The sequence below is a fragment of the Stylophora pistillata genome, chromosome 4, assembly GCF_964205215.1.
Source record: "Stylophora pistillata chromosome 4, jaStyPist1.2, whole genome shotgun sequence".
Lineage (NCBI taxonomy): Eukaryota > Metazoa > Cnidaria > Anthozoa > Scleractinia > Pocilloporidae > Stylophora > Stylophora pistillata.
This window is the reverse complement of record NC_142522.1, coordinates 7,912,651-7,934,841: the sequence shown is the minus strand read 5'-3', so window position 1 is coordinate 7,934,841 and position 22,191 is coordinate 7,912,651. Positions and strand designations below refer to the sequence as shown.

General features: G+C 40.7%; 2 protein-coding genes across 2 annotated transcripts; one reads left to right on the top strand and one right to left on the bottom strand.

Moving 5' to 3' along the window:
• The first annotated feature begins 380 nt into the window (after nt 1-380).
• LOC148732233 (octopamine receptor beta-2R-like) lies at nt 381-17,551 on the top strand. Its single transcript, XM_088758127.1, has 2 exons — nt 381-1,723; nt 14,537-17,551. Exon 2 carries the CDS (start codon nt 14,591-14,593, stop codon nt 15,701-15,703), a length of 1,113 nt encoding a protein of 370 aa, XP_088614253.1. The 5' UTR covers nt 381-1,723; nt 14,537-14,590; the 3' UTR covers nt 15,704-17,551.
• LOC148732234 (uncharacterized) lies at nt 7,196-13,134 on the bottom strand. The gene is made up of 3 exons (XM_088757817.1): nt 12,462-13,134; nt 11,476-12,326; nt 7,196-11,227 (listed from the first exon to the last, which is right to left on the bottom strand). The coding sequence occupies exons 1-3, from the start codon at nt 13,132-13,134 to the stop codon at nt 7,196-7,198; spliced, it is 5,556 nt and encodes a 1,851-aa protein (XP_088613943.1).
• Nucleotides 17,552-22,191: the final 4,640 nt, after the last annotated feature.

Below are 22,191 nucleotides of genomic sequence, written 5' to 3'. Positions count from 1 at the left end.
ATCTCTGTATGATACAGTTGATAAATTGTTGATGATGAGCTGTGTATAATTAATCTGTGTATAATTAATCTTTGATGGTGATCATCATCCAATTTATTTCTGTTCAGAGTTTTTCTGTTCCATTGTTATGCTCCGTCTTTTCGTTTTTCGATGATTCTTTTAAAAACTATTCTGATAACATGAGAGGTATTCCGGTCTAGGGATGGCTACGATAAACTTTAGATGATGATAGCGATAGTATAATCTTCGCTATATGGCAAAAATTTACCAAGTACTTTGGCTCTGTATGCCCTATTTGTAATTGATACTTCATGAATTAGCATTAATCGAGGTCTAAGTGATCGTCAGAGTTACATCATTTTGGCGCGTTCAAATGCTTCACGGAAGCATTTCCTCGTAAAAAATTTATTGAAAGAAAAAAAAAAGCAGCGCCGGTAAAAATAGAGAAACGATTAAAAATATGTAGATATTTAGGATATATCTTGCAATTTTGTGGTGGTTCCTTTTTTGTCAAGGGACTGACACTCAAAGTGCGCTAGTACACGTATCTATTAAAAAGACCATGTTGGATGTTTTTCCTCTCAGCACCTGCCAATTGAATTAACTATGATGCATTTCGTTTTTAACGCTTCTGGATTCTTTGCTACTTCTAAAAATTTTGAATGAAAAAATAAAAAGGGAATCGATTAACTCACAAAAAGAAAACTAAATCAAGCAAAAAATTAAAAAAAGAAAAGAAACAAAGCGGATAAAGAGAAAACAAAAAACAAAAGAGAAATATTATGACCAATTTCATCAGTAACATGGTCAAACACGAGCGGGAGTGCTTGATATATTAACGATTTCCCGGATCCTGTAGGCAACTTAACAAAAACATCTTCTTTCTCGACTAAAACTTTTTTAATTGCAAGCTTCTGGTGAGCTTTAAGCTCGAAAATTTTGAACTTTGACGACGCTTTGCGAAAAGCTCCTTGATGCACCGCCATTTGTCTTGTGTTTTCCACATGAGGATCGCGATAGAAAACGATATCTGATTGGACGAGTGTCAAAAGGTGAGTCTGGCGCGAAAAGGTTCCTGAAAATGGAACCCGAGCTGTGATTGGCCAATTCGGAAAAGGGAATGTAGTTCAGTTGTCAGTAGCCGTTCTTTTAGGGGAGCGTTGCGTGACATCCAAAACAAAACGGCTGCGAGGGAGACTAGTCCGAGTTGTGTCGACGTCGAAACAGATGTTTTCTCTGTGGCAATATTATTGCAAATGAAGATCAACAGTAGATTTCAGTTTGCGCATTTTAATTAGGAAATAAGGAACAAGGATATCTTAAGATAAAGCGGTGTCAACCAAAGATAATGATCAAAACACAAAGTAGGTTAACAATAAGCTATAACAGCAAGTTGAAAATAATTTTCAATTAACTCAAAACTGTTTGGAAGGGAAAAGCTGTTTCGATAAACTGCTTTTAGTTGAAACTCAATTGATGCTAAACCAGATGGTTGCAGGCCCACGATGTTCTTTTCTTCTTATTGGCTTGCTTCGAAGTAAATTAAGTGAAAAATTTAATGGGAAATGGTAATTGGATTACAAATAAATTTTTTTATGCAAAATACTCGTCATCTTCTCCCTTTTAGTTTTTCTTATCATCAAGGAACGAATTTTTATTTTTCGCGACTCCCCAATTTGCTTGTAAAAGATCGATTTATTGGCAGAGAGACAAATTGAGAAAGGTATCATCATTTTCTTTTTGTTGTTCTGGTATAGTTCGGATGACTTAAACATGATTCATCTCTGTATGATACAGTTGATAAATTGTTGATGATGAGCTGTGTATAATTAATCTGTGTATAATTAATCTTTGATGGTGATCATCATCCATTTTATTTCTGTTCAGAGTTTTTCTGTTCCATTGTTGTGCTCCGTCTTTTCGTTTTTCGATGATTCTTTTAAAAACTATTCTGATAACATGAGAGGCATTCCGGTCTAGGGATGGCTGCGATAAACTTTAGATGATGATAGCGATAGTATAATCTTCGCTGTATGGCAAAAATTTACCAAGTACTTTGGCTCTGTATGCCCTATTTGTAATTGATACTTCATGAATTAGCATTAATCTAGGTCTAAGTGATCGTCAGAGTTACATCATTTTGGCGCGTTCAAATGTTTCACGGAAGCATTTCCTCGTAAAAAATTTATTGAAAGAAAAAAAAAAAAGCAGCGCCGGTAAAAATAGAGAAACGATTAAAAATATGTAGATATTTAGGATATATCTTGCAATTTTGTGGTGGTTCCTTTTTTGTCAAGGGACTGACACTCAAAGTGCGCTAGTACACGTATCTATTAAAAAGACCATGTTGGATGTTTTTCCTCTCAGCACCTGCCAATTGAATTAACTATAATGCATTTCGTTTTTAACGCTTCTGGATTCTTTGCTACTTCTAAAAATTTTGAATGAAAAAATAAAAAGGGAATCGATTAACTCACAAAAAGAAAACTAAATCAAGCAAAAAATTAAAAAAAGAAAAGAAACAAAGCGGATAAAGAGAAAACAAAAAACAAAAGAGAAATATTATGACCAATTTCATCAGTAACATGGTCAAACACGAGCGGGAGTGCTTGATATATTAACGATTTCCCGGATCCTGTAGGCAACTTAACAAAAACATCTTCTTTCTCGACTAAAACTTTTTTAATTGCAAGCTTCTGGTGAGCTTTAAGCTCGAAAATTTTGAACTTTGACGACGCTTTGCGAAAAGCTCCTTCAAGCACCGCCATTTGTCTTGTGTTTTCCACATGAGGATCGCGATAGAAAACGATATCTGATTGGACGAGTGTCAAAAGGTGAGTCTGGCGCGAAAAGGTTCCTGAAAATGGAACCCGAGCTGTGATTGGCCAATTCGGAAAAGGGAATGTAGTTCAGTTGTCAGTAACCGTTCTTTTAGGGGAGCGTTGCGTGACATCCAAAAAAAAAAACGGCTGCGAGGGAGACTACCTCTTCATGGGACTCAGAATAAAGAGATTTTCTTTGTAACTCTCTCTGTTTAAATGACTGTCTCGTTCCAAGCATGGTGTCACAGTCAACTTTCGACCACTGTTCTTCAGCACTGTTTTTGAATCGCCTAGCAGTTTCTCTTCTTTCCTTTTGTTTTTGCACTTTAGTTTTTGCATGTGTTAGTCCAATTTCAGGTACCTTTGTTAAGGCATCAGCAAGGTTGATATTGTAGAGATTCTTGAATGGCTCATTAATGTTCAAATAGATGCTCTTTGCAGTATCCTGAATGGCCTTCTTTGAAGGTTTTACAGCCTTGGTTGTTTTTGTCAAATTCCCTGCTTCTTTTGTGGATGTAGCTACTGAGTCAGCTCCTTTTAGTCGATTAGTTTTCAGAGGGAATTGTGTCTGAAAAAGCAGATGATTCACTTGGCATTCCCGGCAGTTCGAGATAGAATGTAATCCCTTCATAAGAGCTGACAGCGATTTCCATGCAAATGAACTGAAGTGATGTAAGTATTTTGACTTGCTTTCACCGCGCCATTTTTCAAAGTTTTTAAGAAGTACGTGCAGCCTTTTGTCGAATGTGTTCTGAGAAACAGCAAAAGCTTCTTTGTTTTCAGAAAATGTGCTCAAGAACCTCTGTAGACGAGTGCCCTTGTCGTAACTAACCTTCCCATTCTCATCATTAACACTGTTCCTTGCAGCTACACGCGCGAAGCCACAGTTAAAAAAATCCCGCCATAAAAGCCGCGATGTTTTTCCTTCAAGTTAGCGACTCTTCAAATCCTTCGTGTGGCAAAAGACGTTGAATTTTCAGCTGAAAAGCCTTTAAATTTCTTCAGACAATGTAAAACGGTAATTCTGAAGGTGTTTCGTTGAAACCAATTCAGCAAGATCGAAGCGTATGTTTACCCCACAAAAACTCAAGTTATCTGAACATTGCGCCAAAACTCGAAAGATAATTTAGAACAGGAACGTGATATCCTATTATTCTACTAGCAATTAAGGTTTTAGGGGTCAGAAGTGCGCGCAAAACTCCGAGAGACAGTTAAGATTTCTTTTATTACGAAAGTTGTCCTTCGTTCAGAGCGTCGAAATCTTGTAATCTTTACTTCTTTACTACGTCTCAAATTTAAGTATATAGAGATGAAAAATACCAGTTTTGCATATAAATATATTTAATGTTTTCATTCAGCAAAGTTCCTCCTTAATGACACAAAAGAAACGAGAAAAACAACTTACGAACTTTATGACCCTTCCACTGCAATCTTGTCCGCCATCTTGGAAAGGCTTTGTTGCTATGGCAGCAAGAACATTCTCTCGGTTCTAGTTTTTCGAAGTCTAGGCCGCGCTTTCAAATATGGCGGACACATCGAGCTGCTAGTTAAGTATTAAAAACGTTGGATACACCACTTCACCATCGTTCAGACGACGGCTTTTCTATTCTAAAACCAGAAGGCTATTGTAAGAAACTGGCAATCAATCGGGGATTTTAGATTCCATCTCAAATGGCCTCATGAGACACCAATAATTGAGTAAATTGCCGTTCATCGTAAAAAGAATGACAATTTCACACTAGGCAACGGCATTTTCCCGGATGCCCCGATTAAGCTCAAAATCAAAGAACATAGAAGGCCATTCTATGGATGGATGCTTTAACCGTGATCTGATGCCGTAAAAAGTGGTGTAAACTTGAACCGAAGAGAACGGAGACAAATGGCGCCAAATTAAAGCACTGAAGAACGGTTGCGTCACGTGACCCACACAAACGTTTTCTTTCCCCATGGATTAGTAAGCTTTTTATAAAAGAAAGATCAACGAATGCTTAAATATTATTTTTCCAATTTTTTCCTAATTTTTAGCCTTTTTAAATTCTGCCCATTCCTTAATTCACGTGAGTTAGAGAATGTAAACAAACAGTGGAAAGCGACCGAAGTCAAGATCCTTATTCTGTATACAGACCACCAAGAAAATCTGAATAACTCCCAATAGTAGTAAGGGAAAAATTTTTTATGGGAGAACATTGCAAAACGGCTGGCATTAGAAGTTTAACTAAAATGAGAGAGAAGTGGCGAGCACTATTCGAAAGATACAAAGCGATTGTTTACAACAGCAACAAGACGGGTCGCGGTAGAGAATCTTTCGAGTTCTTTCAAATTATGGATAAATTACTTGGGTGCTCCGACTAGGTTCACCAAATATTTGTCGAGCAAACCCAATAACTGGAGAATAAGGAGAATAGAGAATTGGAAAACCTGGATAAGGAAGAAGCACCTAAGTATTTAGCAGTCGTGTAAAATTGCTAAGACAGCGCTAGCCCAGATGAGGAGAGTGTTCCACAACAGAGATCACGAAAAAGGAAGGGACGTCAAGAGGAAGGCCAAGTAATTGAATCGGATAAAGCATTATTTAACCTGCTTAAAGCAATCTGAGTTGCGAGATAAAAAGGCCATCCAAGCCATGATAAAATGTAGTCACGCTGACTCAGAACGTAGACACCAAGAATCTATGGTTTCTGCTCGGGGAAAACTTGGTAACATTGTTTCTTCTAAAAACAAATTTCATTGAAACTGTGGAAACATGAAGAAACATGTCACACTTTCGTAACGAAGCATAAAGCAGATTCGTTTTGTTTATTTTACTAATGGACCTTGCGAACTCAAATGTTAACCTAACGTTCAAGGTTAACGTAAACATAACTAGTATTTTTAAAACTTTAGCCTTCATGTTTATCTGAAACCAATTTCAGAACAGTGTTCATCAAAGTAAGGTAAACAGGTTGTACTCTAGCGAAATATATCAGTTTTACAGGTTTTTTTTGGAGAAAGTGAGCTAACTGTTTACTCGATGTTAACATTTAGAACTTTAGACTGGCAACGTAATTAACAAATGCTTGGAGTGTTGCGTTTGCACCTGGTATGGGGTCTTCATCATCTTCGATGTCACTATCGTCGCTATCATCTAAAACGTGATAGTCTTCCCCTCTTAATGTGCAAATGTTGTACAGCACTCATGCAGCAATGATCGTATCTGGGATTCTGTCTGAATCTTCGTCTTAACGTTTGTCTAGCACCCCCCACCTTCCCTTCGTCTTTAAATGACATGCTCAGAATGGATTCTTGCTTTCCACAACTGGTTATTGAGTGTATTTTGTTCTCGTGTAAGTGTTCCGTTGTCCTTCACAAGGCCAAGTAGCCATATTTTTAAAGGATGGTTTCGTGATAAACCTTGAAATGAATTGTTTTCACTAACTCCTTTATTTCCTTTATCTTTTTCTCTTCTTTTTCTTTTTTTTCCTCTAAACGCAACTACCTACTGCACCTTCTTATATAGCTCCTTAAAATCTTTCTAGAAGATTCTACACGTTTACAACGCGACTATTTTCAGTAACATTACATCATAGAACTTTCTAGAATTTACGGTAAACAAGTCGAGTTCCTATAAATAGACGTCACGTACTCGTGTCGAAACCCCTAGAACTTTTCTAAAGGACTACTCAAAAATGTTCTGGAAATCATAGGATAATCGATAAACGTCCCAAATAACATGTCTTCTGTCCAAAGGATATGCTTAGTCTTTCAGAGTAATGGCCGAATGACTGTACCATAAAGGTTCGTTGTAGGCTCCATTAAAATGTTTTCGTTTTCAGCAGCGTCAAATATTTCACTTACTCTCAAAACTCGCGCATCGTGTAGGCTGCCTAAATATCCCGTTGAAACTGATCAATAAAATCCGTGCGAGTCAACAACAGCCTGCATCACGTGTTGGGGATAGCACAAAACTTCGACGCGTTATCCGTAATATTCCTTTAATTTTCGACCATCACAGTTGATAGTATGAACATGTCACGAGAAATCGGTTACCTGACGGTGAAAAACTGGGAAAGAAAACAAACAAAAGGACGAATAAACAAATGAATACCTAAAAACAAGCGTTAAATCGAAATCCCACTCACATTTTGTGCGAACCAAACAAAAAAAAAGGAAGAGTTTGCAGCCGCAAGAGCTCGTCGATAAGAACACGTGTTAGTAGCTACAGTCCAAAAAACATGTGACCAAACTATACTTCGTGTATATGTACCGAAACGTAACGCAACAAGAAAAAACAAGAACAAAGGAAAAACGTCACAGACTAAGTTCAACTAAACATTCCGCCCGCCTTGGGACGATTCGGTTGGACGATCGCCCAAAACTCCTGGTTCAGCTCAAGTTTAGGTCTTCTCAAAATCATTTTCCAGTAGGCACAGCTTCTGAATCGGGCGTATGAACGCGGAGTCTTTCGATTTGACTTTCGCTGCGCGTACCATTCCATCAGTCCCAGGGTAGGTCTCCAAGACCCGTCCAAGACTCCAATGCCCTCTTGGTGCGTTTTCATCAACCAGTAGGACCAGAGCATTTGGTTTTAAATTGGGCAGGGCTTTGCGCCATTTTCCTCGAATTTGCAGGGTTGGCAGGTATTCCCGTAGCCATCGCTTCCAAAACAGGTCTGCCAGGAATTGGACTTGCTTCCATTTCCTCCCGTAGTTATCAGCCTTCTCGAACACGCCTGGAGGTAGGCAGATGGACTTTCTTTGCATCAGAAAATGCGCAGGAGTGAGCGGCTGCAAGTCGTTTGGGTCATCTGAGTTGGCAGTGAGTGCTCGGCCATTCAGCACTCGTTCGACTTCCGTGAAGAGAGTTTCAAGAACTGGTTCTGTCACTACTTGAGTCCCGACTATTGCCTTTAGAACGGTCTTGGTACTGCGCACCATCCGCTCCCAGATCCCTGACATGCTAGAAGCGGTAGGGGGCTGAAAGACCCATTTGCAACCTCTCTGCAGCAATTCCCGATCAATCTGTTGTTGGTTCCACGACTTAAGCGCTTCTCTGAGTTCCCTTTCAGCTCCGACGAAATTTGAGCCTTGGTCGCATCTTAGTTCAAGCACTTCACCGCGACGATTTATGAATCTTCTTAGACACAGTAGGAAGTCGTCCGTACTCGTCGACTGAACCAATTCAAGGTGGACCGCACGAGTATTTAAGCAGGTAAACAGACAGCACCAGCGTTTAGCTGTTCCTCTTCCGTGCTTTACATATAGGGGTCCAAATAGGTCCATGCCTGAGTACGAAAATGGAGGTTGATAGGCCATCATACGACTTTTCGGGAGAGGAGCCATTTGCTGAGTCATCGGCTTCGCTTTTAACCTCTTGCACAGGATACATCGTGCGAGGATGGATCGAGCCAAAACTCTAATCTGAGGGATCCAATACTTTTCGCGTACCTTTGCTATCAGGTGCTCGCGGCCAAGGTGGCCGATCGATTCGTGGATATGGCGGACAATCATGGCTGTTACTGGGTGATTTCGTGGCAGAATCACCTGGTTCCTAGCAGCGTCAGCGACTGGCGGTGATGTCACGCGCCCTTTGACTCTCAGAATACCGCGGTCATCAAGCACTGGATTCAGGCTGACAATGTTACTGGATGACTTAACTTCACCTCTGACCTTCAGGTCTTTAACTTCTTGGGAATAAGCTGAACGTTGGACAAGTCTTGCGATGACTACGGCAGCAGCATTATAGTCCTCTAAGGCAAGGTGGCCCTTCTGAACAGTCTCCCGATTGCAAAGGAAGTGAATGAAGCGAGTAAGCCAAGCCACTTGACGTCTGAGTCGATTCCAATCGGAGCAGCCACTTAGTATCCGATGGATGATACACTGGGATATAACAGCTGAAGAGTTCTCAGAAAGCGGTTCTGGTTGTTTGGTACGGAGATTGGTGTTTATGTCGGTAAGGTTAGCGTGGGTGACCTTTCTCAGCTCCAATACTTCATCTGGAACCTCCTTAAGCTCTGCATTGGGCCAGACAGATTCTGACTGCCAGAGGAATTCCGGCCCTCGTAACCAACGGTGATTTGAGCTCAGCTGTGAGGGGTTCAGCCCACGTGAGACATCATCAGCTGGATTTAAGGTAACCGGTACATGATTCCAGTCATCGGGTTTTGAGTTTTCTCTGATTTCTTCTACGCGATTGGCGACATAGGTTTGGAATCGGCGCTTCTCATTTCTTAAGTAGTGGAGCACTATTTTACTGTCGGTCCAGTACTTGGTTTCTCGAATGCACAAATCTAACTCTTCTCTCAGCATCTTATTTAGGCGTGTAGCCAGGACAGCTGCTTGTAGTTCAAGTCTTGGGATGCTCGTGAACTTAATGGGAGCATTTCTTGTCTTGCCCATCATGAATGAACAGTGGACGGGGCCGTCAGGATCCTGAATTCTCAAGTATGCAGCTGCTCCGTACCCAACTTCCGAAGCATCGGAGAAGATGTGTAGCTGTAGTTTACACCTCAGCGCATCAAATCTGGGGGGAAAGTAACAACGCGGGATGCCCAATTCTGACAAGGACTGCAGCTGTGTCGTCCAAGATCTGCATCTACTTACGAAGTGTTCATTAAGTGGTTGATCCCAATCTAGCTTAGCCTTCCATACATCTTGTATCAGCGCTCTTGCCGTGAGGGCTACAGGTGCAGCAAAGCCAAGGGGGTCATACAGAGAACAGACGGTGGATAGGATCCCACGCTTTGTCTCGGGGCGAGTTACAGTTTTAATTTCAAAGCCTAGCTGATCTGTCTCAACAAACCAACGTACTCCAAAGGCTCTTTCCACTGGTAATTCATCCAGGTCAAGATTCAGTTCTGGTTTGGCTCTTCTTTCAGCAGGTATTTTGGACAAGGTGTCTTTGCTATTTGACATGAACTTTGTCAAGCGAAATCCACCACTTCCTAACATTTCTGCCAAGCTGGATGCTGCTCTGGCTGCCAAGTTCTCGTCTTTGAATGACGGTAAGGCATCATCGACATAAAAATTCTTCTCAACAATGGCGGTGACTCCCTTCTCAAACCTTTCAGCATTGTCAGCAGCTGTTCTCCTCAAGACAGAGTTTGCAACGCAAGGAGAGGAGGTAGCACCGAATATGTGCACTTCCATGTCATAGACGTCTGGGGGCTGTCCGTAATCATCAGTCCACCATAAGAAACGTAGAGCATCTTGGTCTTGTTTTCGCACCCTTACTTGGTGGAACATAGCTTCCACATCAGCGGCCAGCCCAACCTTTCCTTGCCGAAAGCGCAGCAGCACTCCAATGAGGCTGTTGGTCATGTCTGGGCCTTGGATGAGCTTCTTGTTTAGGGATGTGTCCTGAAACTCAGCTGCGGCATCGAAAACGATGCGAAGCTTTCCAGATTTGTTGAGATTGATTACTGGGTGATGAGGCAGGTACCAGGTGTATGAAGTCTCCATAGCTGCTTGTTCACGACATAGTTTTTGGGCGTAGCCTTTCGAGATATACTCATTCATGACCTCGCGGTACTTGGCAGCAAGCTCCCGATTTTCAGGTTTTGTTAGGCGTCGCCGAAGGAGTTCCAGTCTCCTTTTGGCTAGGGTGTAGTTGTTTGGCAGCCATGGCTCATCTTTCCTCCACAAAAGGCCAACTTCGTAATGCCCATTTACGAATGTGGTGGTATCCTCTAGAATCTTCAAAGCTCGCTTATCTTCAATAGACAGTGGTTTGTCGCTTGTCCTCGTTGCTCCGTAGTCTTCGATCTTCCAGAAACGTTCAATTGGGTCTTCATGCTGAGTGCCGACTGACAGAAAGTTAACAGACGCTTGTTTTCTCCGGCTACTGTTTAGGGGCCCTGCGATACTCCAACCGAGTGGAGATCGATAACCATGGAGGCCATTTTCGTCTGGTGGAAACCTGACTTCATTTTGCAAGTGTGCTGCGGGTACATTGTTGCCCACAACTATTGATACTCGTTTCATGTCAACCTCTGGAAAGGTCAGATCTTGCAAGTGGGGATAGTCCTTAAAATCCACTTTCTCTAGCAAAATTTGTTCCGACTGATTGAGATCTGGGAGGACATAGGCTTCATTGACATCTATATCACGGCCACACCCTTCCACAGGACTTAGGGTGAATGACACACATTTACTTTCTATCAGTTCCTCTTTGTTCCTTATCGTCTTGATACTAATTTGCTCTAAAGGTCCTTCCAGATTAAGCTGATCAGCAAGTTCACTATCAATGAAAGTGTCAGTACAGCCGTTGTCCAAAAACGCATAGGTAGAAAGGGAAGCACCATTCTCTGTGGTGACAGTTACTGGTAGCACGTTTAGCAAGACTTGAGCCCTTTCGGTGCTTATGCCATTTGAACTTACTGAGGACTGATGTTTGTTGCCCGCTGAAGGTTCTATTTCTTGTCTTGAACCCTGTGGTTGTAGGGAGGTGTAGAAGCAGGAGGCACTTGTTGGTTGGCATTATTATTCGCAACATCTCCTTTCTGATCTCTTGTCCTGAAGCGACGGCCACTGTCATTCTCCTTATGCAGTAATGTTAGATGATGACCAGTGCACTTGGTACAAGCTGGGGGCTCTGGGCAGGCGGAACCGCTGTGATTAGGTATGGGACAGCCGCAATAAAAGCAAAATCCATACGATGCTGCGTACTGACGCCTCACAGCCACGCGATCGCACTGCGAAATGATCGGGCAGTGCTGCAAACGATGAGATCCAGACTTACAGATGGAGCAGGTGGCTAAGGGTTTTTTTCTGAATTGATTTTCGACTTGTGTGGATGAGATTGTGGTATTCTTTGCAGGTAGCAGTAGTGCCCCTTTGCTTCTCGGGGCATTCCTGTTTTCCTCTTTGTTTTCTCGTCTTTGCCGCTGGGATCCAAATATCGGGTCGTTTCGGATTAAGGCCTGCCTTTTGACGAAGTCTGCGATGTCCTGCAATCGGGCAGTTCTACCTCTGCTGACTATCTCATAGTTTTGAGTCTGCCATTTTGTGATCAGGTCATTTGGGAGTCTGTCTACAATCCTTCTCAGATTAGTAGCTGCACTAGCTTCTCGCTCAACATCACCCCTCAGGATTTTTGATGCGGTGTTCAACTCCTCAGCAAAGTTTTGCAGACTCACACTGTCACCATAGGTGAGCCTAGGGCCAGAAACGAGGTCCTCAATGCAGGCCTGAGACACCTGGATGGGTTGACCAAAACGCTCCTCTAAAGTCTTCATGAGATCATCATAGGAGCAGCCTCGGTTTCTTTGGATTACTTTGAGCGCTTCACCTTTCAAGAATTTCGGTGAGTACTCAACTCTTTGGGCGTCATTCAGCAGCTCACTTTCAAGATTTGTGCGGGTCTGCTCCCTAAAGAAGGGAAATTCGGCTGGATTACCACTAAATTGAGTCGGGACAATACCATTTAGGAGTTGCACCTTCCACATAGCTGCTACATGATCTTTAGGGGTATTCTCCTCTTCTTTAGTAACTGGAACAGCCTTAGGCTTGCACTCAAAGGAGTTTAGGTCTTCATGGCAAGAGAGACGGGAGTTGGTAACTGGTAGCCGGTCTTCCTTATTTTAGCGCATGGGGGAAACATGCACTGGTACCTTGTCGAAGGGGGTGGAGTAATCTACTGGTGCAACATCTGGCATTGTCTTACATGGCCGCTTAGAGATGTCCAGTCTACTTGGCTCCGACTCTTCAAGAGCAGGTCTACGGCTGTGTTGGAAAGGAAGCTTATCAGTCCCATAATTTGGAGGAACCTCATTATTTGCGCCCAGTAGACCAGTTCCTTCATCGTAATTCCTTTCGATTTTCCAATCTAGCTCGGCTAAAGTTGCCTCATCCTCTAAACGCCTCAGTTCAGTTTTTGGATTTTGTCTGGCTAACTCGGCCTCCTCTTCAGCTCTTCGCTTCGCGAGCTCCAGCTTCTTCTTGGCTAACAGAGCTGTACGTAACTTTTCCTTTCTAGATGATGAAGAGGCCTTTGAAGACACAGAACTCCGGTGTGTTTTTCCACTCTTTATGGAGATTTCATCTTCGTGCTTTTGTGTTTCTCGATCTGACTGCATTTTCTTTTCACATTCTTCGATCAGCATTGTCATTGTTTCTTTGAGGGACTCGAATCTTGCTCCTACTTCGTGAAGACGTTTCCTTTCATTAATTCCTGGAACGTACTTTGCATGAATAGCTTCGAAGGAATTCCAGGCAAGGGTTAAACTCTCTACCATTTTCTGGGCGGATGAGGGGTCCCAATTTGTGTAAAGACAAGTACGCAGTTGTTGCGTTTCGGCAGCGACGTATCTAGCAACTTTGTTCCACGAGTTCGCCATTCGATGTTGTTAACTTATACCCTTTCGCCGCAAAACTTCACTGAAATCGATTTTTGTATTTGGCAGGGGGTCCTGGCGTAGCGAGTATCCAAATGCTTCTAGTGCTGATGGTGGATTAAGATCAGCAGACGGCAGTGAAAAGGCTGTGATTCCAATGTCCAGGGGAAAATCTTGGTTGGCTTTAACCGACAGGCTCATTCCAGGGTCCATTTGATTTATCTCCAAACCTGAATCAACTTGGTCTATTCCTCGATCCACAATCCTGTGATCCACTCCACCTATACCATCAATTGCACTCGAAGCGATCATTCCTTAATAAATTCGGGTAGAGGGACTGTCTTCAACGAATTACTCTTGGTAGGACAGAAAATTTTTTCACTATGTTGGGGATAGCACAAAACTTCGACGCGTTATCCGTAATATTCCTTTAATTTTCGACCATCACAATTGATAGTATGAACATGGCACGAGAAATCGGTTACCTGACGGTGAAAAACTGGGAAAGAAAACAAACAAAAGGACGAATAAACAAATGAATACCTAAAAACAAGCGTTAAATCGAAATCCCACTCACATTTTGTGCGAACCAAACAAAAAAAAAGGAAGAGTTTGCAGCCGCAAGAGCTCGTCGATAAGAACACGTGTTAGTAGCTACAGTCCAAAAAAAAAACATCTGACCAAACTGTACTTCGTGTATATGTACCGAAACGTAACGCAACAAGAAAAAACAAGAACAAAGGAAAAACGTCACTGACTAAGTTCAACTAAACATCACGTAGCTGTAGAAGTGCTTTCGGTCAAAATAGTCTTCATGATTATTTTGCGGCGCCTTGAGTTGGAGTATGAGTTCCGTCAATTGCTACTACTACATTCGGAATCTAACAGATCTGCGAAAATCCCTCAACTTTTTTCATAGCATCTTGTCGTGTGATCGGAAATTTTATGAAATCACCCAAGAGAGAATTTAGCTGATGCAAAAAATTCATGGCAACATTCTATTTCTGCATGATAGCAAGAGAACGAGAGATACGAGGCATCCTAATTCTCTAGACCGAACTCCGTGAATCAATAAGTTGCGATTCAATTTCCTGCCACATTTGCGTGATATTTGTTTTACTTTGGAAAATTGCTATTCGCGTGTAACTGATAGAACCACGGTATACTAAAGCCTAAGTGTGATGTACCGCGGGAAAATTTTCCACGGGAAATGCCATTTACCGTGCTATGTGTAACCGCACCTATTATTTCAATTATTTGAATTAATGTCGTCATGTTGGCATATACTTTCATAAGTTAACGGGGCGTTCCAAACCGTGAAACCGAAGTTAGAAACTAATGAGTCAGGACCTTGTACTTACGTGATCATTCTCATTAAACTTCCTTGCTCGCTTCCGTTTTTCAGAACTCAACCAACAGTTGATTAAAGCAAGGAAAAAAAAATAACTGACGGAAAGCAATGGATTTGGAACTAAAACAGAGAAGCCTTGCTCTGAATATTTTGGAGCCATGTATTATTGTTACAATGACAGTGGTGTGCCTGATTGGAAACAGCCTTATCTGCATAGCTGTATACAGAAATGAAAGGCTCCGTACGTCCACAAACCTCTACTTGATTTCCTTAGCTATCAGTGATATCATCAACGCTGTCATCGTAATGCCTTTGACTGTGGGTGTCCTCATTACAGGGGAATGGCCTTACGGTGAAGCAGTTTGCGATTTGTTTGCGTTCTTTACCCAGTTTTCTGTTTACGTATCCCCAACGACGATGGGACTGACGGCCTTCAACAGATACGTACGTATCGTTAAGTCCCAACACTACCCAAGGATCTTCACTGAAGCTCGATCAAAAGTATATATCGCTGCAGTTTGGCTGACTGTCGCAGGGTACATTTCCATTCCCAAGATGGCTGGCTGGACTGAAAGTGGCTTCTTCGCCGGACATGCCGCTTGCATCTTTGTGCAATCCACCATAGCAATGAAGAAAGTTCATTACATCGTCGTCGTCTGTTTTTTCTTTCTTCTTCCACTTGGAGTTGCATCAGTTTCCTACCACAAGGTCTTCAAGGAAATAAAACATCACAATCTAAACATGTCTTCTACAACCCAAGCCGTGGACAAGGATCATCGATTGACAGTCAAAGAGATCAAGGTTACCAAATCGCTCACCATTGTTGTGTTCGCGTTTGTATTGTGCTGGATTCCATTTTGGATCATTGTGATTATAGAGCGCTTCGCATCTGACGCTACTGTTCCACGTAACGTCCAACTGCTATGTCCATTTTTGAATTTCTTTTCGAGCACTATCAACCCATTTATATATGCAGGCATGAATCCCTTTTTCCGGGCCGAGTTTCGTCGACTTTTGCTCTGCAAAGTAAAGTCATCCCAAGCTTGTACGGAGTTTCGTGGTTCAAAAGATGTTGAATTGAAGCAGATATCAGCGGGAAGCGCCCAAGGCGTGGAAGATCAGGAAGAGGAGGGAGGTACCTTTATCTCAACCGTCGGAATGGGTGGTCAACGTCAAAATGAACAAAAAAAAACATGCAATCAACAATTACCTAAAGTTTAGATTTTGTCACAGTTAGCTTAGTAGTTCTCATCAATAGATTCACTCGCCATTAGACAACCAAGATGAAATCAGTTTCCAGGAACATCAGATGTAAACAATCGAGCGGCTTCTTTTGGCAGCTTTATTTCTGATTACTTCATGTAGTTTTAGTTCTTCAAAAGACTTGTATAGCTCAGTGCATTCATAAATCTCCCAGAAGGCGGAGATTTGTTGTCCAAAGCGAAGGCGAAGATTGAAATATTCTGAACAGTGCATTCCGAAGCATTTGCATTCGCTTTCACCATGGGCCTGAAATGTTTACACTATTTCTGCATGTCTTTTCTGTATGGATTCCAGTTGACATATTATTAACCTCCCTACCGCTCGGTCAATATGGCAAAGCCTCAGTTTAAGATTTTCCCGTAATGACTTCACTTTCGGTAATTAAGTAGTGTTAATACCAAAGTAGTAAAGTGATCAGATAATAGTAAAGATAAATTAAAAAATGAACAAAGTAAAGTAAAAATTAAGAATTAACTTATACTAAGCAAAGGTTTTTAACTGTTAGTTTAGAGTTGGATCTTTTACACTGAATGACTAACTGTATCAAAGGCCTCACTCAGGTCAAAGAACAAAACCATTGCGTAATGATTCATGCCAAGGGCGGTAGCAATTTCATCGAAAATTTCAACTAAGCAATCAGTTGTAGCACTACTTTTGCCTAAAACCATATTGATTATATATTATTAGGTCTTCCATAGTAAAAAGAATAAATAAATTTTCCATAGGCAAAAATGGAAAGAAACATTCGAAATTTAAAACTGCCCATATATTTAAACAAGAAAATGCTTTCCAAAATCCAGAATAGTTTATATCTAACTTTAAGGACGAGCCACCAGAAAAAAAGGAAAGTTCCAGTATCAACAATAACATTGGACTAGATGCATTCTAAATAATTACGCACGGGTTTTGCAACAAAAATATTTGTTTGAAAAAATTGCTTAGCTTACCAAAAATTAAACTAAACGATAAATCTTTGTCCTAACTGAGAATAGAGTGCTCAAAAAGTTCCACTCTCTCATTTACACCGAAGTGAAGGGTATAGCAAGTATCCTTTAAGTTTATGAAATTCCATTAGAAGTATCTGAACAACCCGTCGTCAAAAAGAATGTTTTTGTTCAATCAAGCCGCCTTTACAGGTTCAAGTCTCATGTTGAATGGTAAAGTAAAAAGTTTTAAACAACATAACAAAGAAACTCTCAGCAGAAAGATCTCATTCCAGCATATGATCTAAGAAGTTAAAAACCAGTCTGGACTGTGTTACGTTTGAGAAGTCCGCCATGGTCTCTATTAAGGAACCTGTAGTTCCGAGCAATGCGATACTGTTGTTACTGTTCCTTAAAGGGCAGAGAAGCCTGATAGCGTCCAGTTTTGCCTGGAACAATACAAGTGGGCTGAGATTACAATAAAAGCACCCGGGCGGACTTCAAGATAAGTTTAGCTCTGAGAAAGCAGCTCGGATGTATGGAACAGGCACACAACATCTGGTACGACAACCGTTCCCTTAACGTCAGTGACATGCTCGGAAATATGATGAAACAATAAAGCAAAAGCAGTGTTCTCTAAGCTCTACGCCAACTATTGGGTTAGGGGTACAGCCATTACTTTGGGGTCTGAAGCCGGGATGTTGGATGTGAAACTTTGCGACATTTGAGGCCATACGATCATACTTCTATGCACCGAAGGATTAAAGCGATTCTTTTGCCATACTTTACCAAGTAGTTTCTGAGTTCACACGGGCAGCGTTTTATGTTCATTAAGGTTTTAAGCCAATAAAAAAGATGCTTGTTGATGAAAGGAGCAAATCGATTGATTGATTTTGTTTGTTCTTCTTTTTCGAATACCCGACACAGCCTTTTTTTTGTTTGTTTGTTTGTTTTTTTTTTTTACCAAGTACGGGATTTACTAGGGAATGTTTTTGTCTGCTTTGGACCCAAGCCCAAGCCCAAAAGCCCAAGCCCAAAAGCCCAAGCCTAAACCCCCCCTCCCACCCTCACCCCCCCCCAACCTGGGTTTAGTCAAAGAGGATGTCACGCAATCTAGTTTAGCTGAGGGATTTCGGTCTTTTTTCAACAATATATGTATATGAGGTGAGAAAATGTTTGTTCAATTCTTCCATCATTGCTTGTATGATTTCTTTCAGACGAAATGCGAACACTTTGATGAAGACTTTTCATATTTAGATAACTGGAACAAGCCAGGCTTTAAAGTAAACAGATGCGCAGATACGGGAAGTGTTGTCAAGAGGTTTACAGCTCAACTTCGCGCAATAAAAATGCTTTTCCTTTCAGATAATTGCCACTACGAAGTCATAATCGTTTGTTTAGTTTTAGAACTAGTGGAAAATGATCGAATTCTCGAAGTATTTAATTTGCTGTCCAAGTTCACTCTTGTACTGCTTGTATTCGTCATTGCGACCGCAAGTTCAAAAGTTGTAAATTTCACGCAAGTACAGTTGATGTTTTTAGTTCTCAAAACTACCCGTTTGAATTGCCCCAATATTTTATTTCATACATTGGAATAGCATTTGCACAACGAAAGCCATCTACCAGGAAGGGTTTTTTGCCGTTGAAAAGTGGCAAAATTGATAGTCGCGATGAAACTGTTTGAGAGGGTGATTTTGAAAAAAATTAAAATTCAGATTGGAATCTTTTGAAATTACAACGTTTTCTTACAAAGGAAGGGTCATAAAATCATGTTATATCGCTATAGTCATGGTATTTGATTCCGTCTCTCTTCACCACGCGAGGATGCGAAGCACATTTTTCGGCGGTTTATGGGCCTCTCGGAGGTGAAAATTCAAAAATTATTTTTTTGGAAAATATCAATCAAAAGAAACTGAATCTTACATTTTATAAAATAGTTTCATAAGGGCTTTAATGTGACAAAGTTTGGGAGATTTCGATTTTTCCATCTTGCGCACCTATCCGTGGTATTTACAGAAGTCGCTCTTAAGCATTCTTTTCTCCAAACGTCCAGGCTGCCATGCATGGAAACCATAATCAAATCTTTAGAGGTCAATTGCATCGATCAGCATAACGTAACTACATTCTCAATCCACTCTTTAAAATTAGTCTAAAAAAAAGAAAAGATAGCAGAAACCAGACTATCATTATTAATGACTGAGGATGTTCACTTTCGTACATCAACTCAGTAATTTGTGTTTACCCCAATCTGATCAAGGTTTTTTCCAAGCCTGTGGAAACAAGCAATCCTAAATCTGAGAATCCCACGGATACACCAGCTTGTTGATATCATATCCAAATTCATAGAGTAATTACCACTAAAGCTTTTTTTTCGTCACTCTTTCTGATTCGCAAAATATCCGTGAAGACCTTCAATCACAAGTTTTTAAGGAGCTCCAAGGTTCTAAAGATTTTGAGTTAAAGAAAAAGTCGGCGGGAAGCAACCTTGGAATGGACAATCAGGAAGAAGAGGGATATGCACCATTCACAAACTTGTGAACTGGCGAAACTTACGAAGTAAACGAAAATTTGAATAATACTGGGAAAATTACATTAAAATGCCCATTCTTTTCACCATATTATGATTTGTCGTGTAATTTTAGTGGAATATTGATCGTCAATGAATACCTTTCTAACAGTTATTGCATCAATTTTCAGTTTATTTAAATTCAGTTACAGAAACAAGTTTCGAATCCCAGAGAAATTTAAATGAAGAGAATAAGCTTGGTACAAATGATGAAACTGTAGATGCAACTTCCTCATTAGATTTTCTATATTAGAACCGATCCCTATATTGCAGAAATTATAATAGGCCCCGTTTAAAAAGCTGCGCCTGCGTAAACTCGCCATTCCCCGGCGTCCCCCCTCCTCTAAAATTTGATAAAAAAAATATATCATTATAATTCGAAACTTGTACTTGCAAGAAACGAAAAACAAGTAATAGTACATTTCTCTCAGTCTACCAAAAAATAATCGAAAATTAACTACTGAGCACAAGTTTGCCCCTTCGACCACTCGGAGGTATGTACCACTTGCTAGTCACGGCCGAGATAGCCAATCAGGGCGTGTGATACACATTATTTACCTGCGTAGTACATACGAAATAACAGTGTTATTCAACGAAATACGAACGAAATTAATAAGACATACATGGAGGAAAATGTTGCAGCCGCAATAGTTAAGAATAATTTTTGGGCTGTCCAAACATTTTCCATAGATACCTTTCGAACATGGGTAATTTCTCGCTTGTATATCGTAACATAAAGGCTTGAACTTTGGCATTTTAACCGATGACAAAGGGATTTCTATTTTATTTCTATGGAAAGGGTTGGTGAAACTAAATTAACTTCAGAAGAAAAGGACACTTATTTTTACTTCACATGAAAGATGTATACCTTAGATTCCATGTCCCAGCGCTTTTAAACTGTTCTCCTTTCCAATCTTAAATCTCATTAAAATGCAGAAACCGGCCGAGCGAGAAATCGAGAGTGGTGGCACCATATCATTGAGGTGCATCTTGGAAACTATAGTTCTTTACCGTCAAAACCTTTTTTTTAAAAACTTCAACTCAAAACTGCTCTGGATTGACATTTTACTAACTGATAATAAAACAAGAAAAGGAACCTAGTGAATGACTTTTGTCTTTTTTAAAACTTTATTAAATTTTACACATAGAAATTTGTTCCCAAAAAAAAAAGTCACGGTACATCTTAGGGTTGTAAGGTTTGGCTTTCAGGAAATAACGCCAAGTAACCACCGAAAGGCCTCGAGGCAAACCCAACAGAATCACTTGGAGTTGTTATGCAAGAAGGTGTGACAAAATGGCAAGCTCTAGGTTGGCGAGCTCAGAAATATTGTCCGACAACTTTCCGAGAAGCACAAATAGCACGTCAGAAGTTCTTGAAAACAACACAAGTCAGTGGTTTTCCAAACAGCGCATATACAGTAAAAAAAAATCCTGCCCCATGAGGTCAAGGGAACTACATGGCCATAGCCTGCAGAAAGATAGTCACAATGATTACAAGAAAATACAACGAAAATATTATTATTGGAAGAAAAACATCAATAATTCATCTCCAACCGTTCCATATATCCCTTTCCCCAACTGACACAACAACTAATCTCGCAATTTCACTTCACATGCATCGACAAAAAAGTCGAAAACTGTAAAAAATGGCGACAATGGGTCAGCCCACTTTGCTGTAAATACTTTTACATCCACAGACGTATTCAATAATTTCGCTTCAATATCACCAAAGTGGTACGCTGATTGCACGTGCTTTATCAGAGTGAAATATCATAATTCACGAACACGTAAATCGGACACACTATCAGGACTCGACATTAACTTTTCAACTTACTAACCAAGTGGCTAATGACAACTAAAACGTTACAAAAATTTCAGTTTGTTTACCAGCCAAACTGGCAAGTGGAAATCGAAAACTACCAGCCAAAACTGATTTTCCACTAGTCTGTGGCTAGTTGGCTACGGTTAAGGTCGACCCCTGAATGTTATTTACTGCCACGTCCTGATTAAAGTAAAAAAATGAAGGCGGCATCGAATACGACATGGAAGAGTCAGCAGGAGCTACAATAGTGAACTGAACCTCACAAAGGCGCACTTCTGGAGTGTATTTTGCGTGTTTGAAAGTTATAAGACGATTAAATTGTGCCGAGCATTTGGGGGATCTTCTTGGCCTTTCTCTCCTTGTTACAAACAGCGTTATCAAAGTAATTTCTAATTACGTAGGGGGTAAGGGGGGATAACTGGCGCCATTACTCGAAGGATGAACGTAATCCTACTTTTCCCTACTACCTTAATGAAAAGCCCGGAAACCTCAAAGAAAATTGGTTTCAATGCATGTACGACTGAATTGATATTGTGCGCTGATGCCTTGTAAAACTTAAGCGACATTACTCAGCGAAACAAAGCAAGATACTCTGTTTTACTAGGATTCTCAGTTTTCATAAATCTTGGAGAGTACAAATTGATTAATAATGTAATTAACAATATTTTTTATAACCCTATTTGTACTCACCGATAGTTGTCAATATTGTCTCTGCAGTAACGAACGCATTGCCAAACTTCCATGTTTCTATTTCTGTCGAAGCGTAGGGACTTTCAAAAATCTCCCTTAATCTGTTGAAGTCCTTATCTGAAATGTGCTGTATTTTCCCTGCAACGGAGCGATCTCAGATTTTAAACGAGTCTTTTCATATCGTTTGTTTTTCCTCTCGAGAGCCTGGAAAATAATTGCCCCAATTCCAAGGTAACTGACCCAAACTAAACACGCCAAGGTAAGTTTGGCACATTTTCGAAAACTCATGTTGGTTTTGTAAAGGATTTAATTAACAAAAAATCAATTTTAAGATGTCATTGTAAATAATCGGAGTATGACTTGAAATATGTCAACATGTGAAGCTTATGAATTGAATCTTTCATGAGGCTCGATTGACTGACTAACGCACCAGCTGCCTTACACA

Coding starts and splice junctions, on each gene's coding strand:
- LOC148732234 (XM_088757817.1), bottom strand. CDS start 13,134: ATGGCGAACTCGTGGAACAAAGTTGCTAGATACGTCGCTGCCGAAACG. Junction 12,327..12,461: donor GGACATCTCTAAGCGGCCAT/GTAAGACAATGC, acceptor CTTGCCATGAAG/ACCTAAACTCCTTTGAGTGC. Junction 11,228..11,475: donor CGCAGTGCGATCGCGTGGCT/GTGAGGCGTCAG, acceptor CTACAACCACAG/GGTTCAAGACAAGAAATAGA.
- LOC148732233 (XM_088758127.1), top strand. CDS start 14,591: ATGGATTTGGAACTAAAACAGAGAAGCCTTGCTCTGAATATTTTGGAG.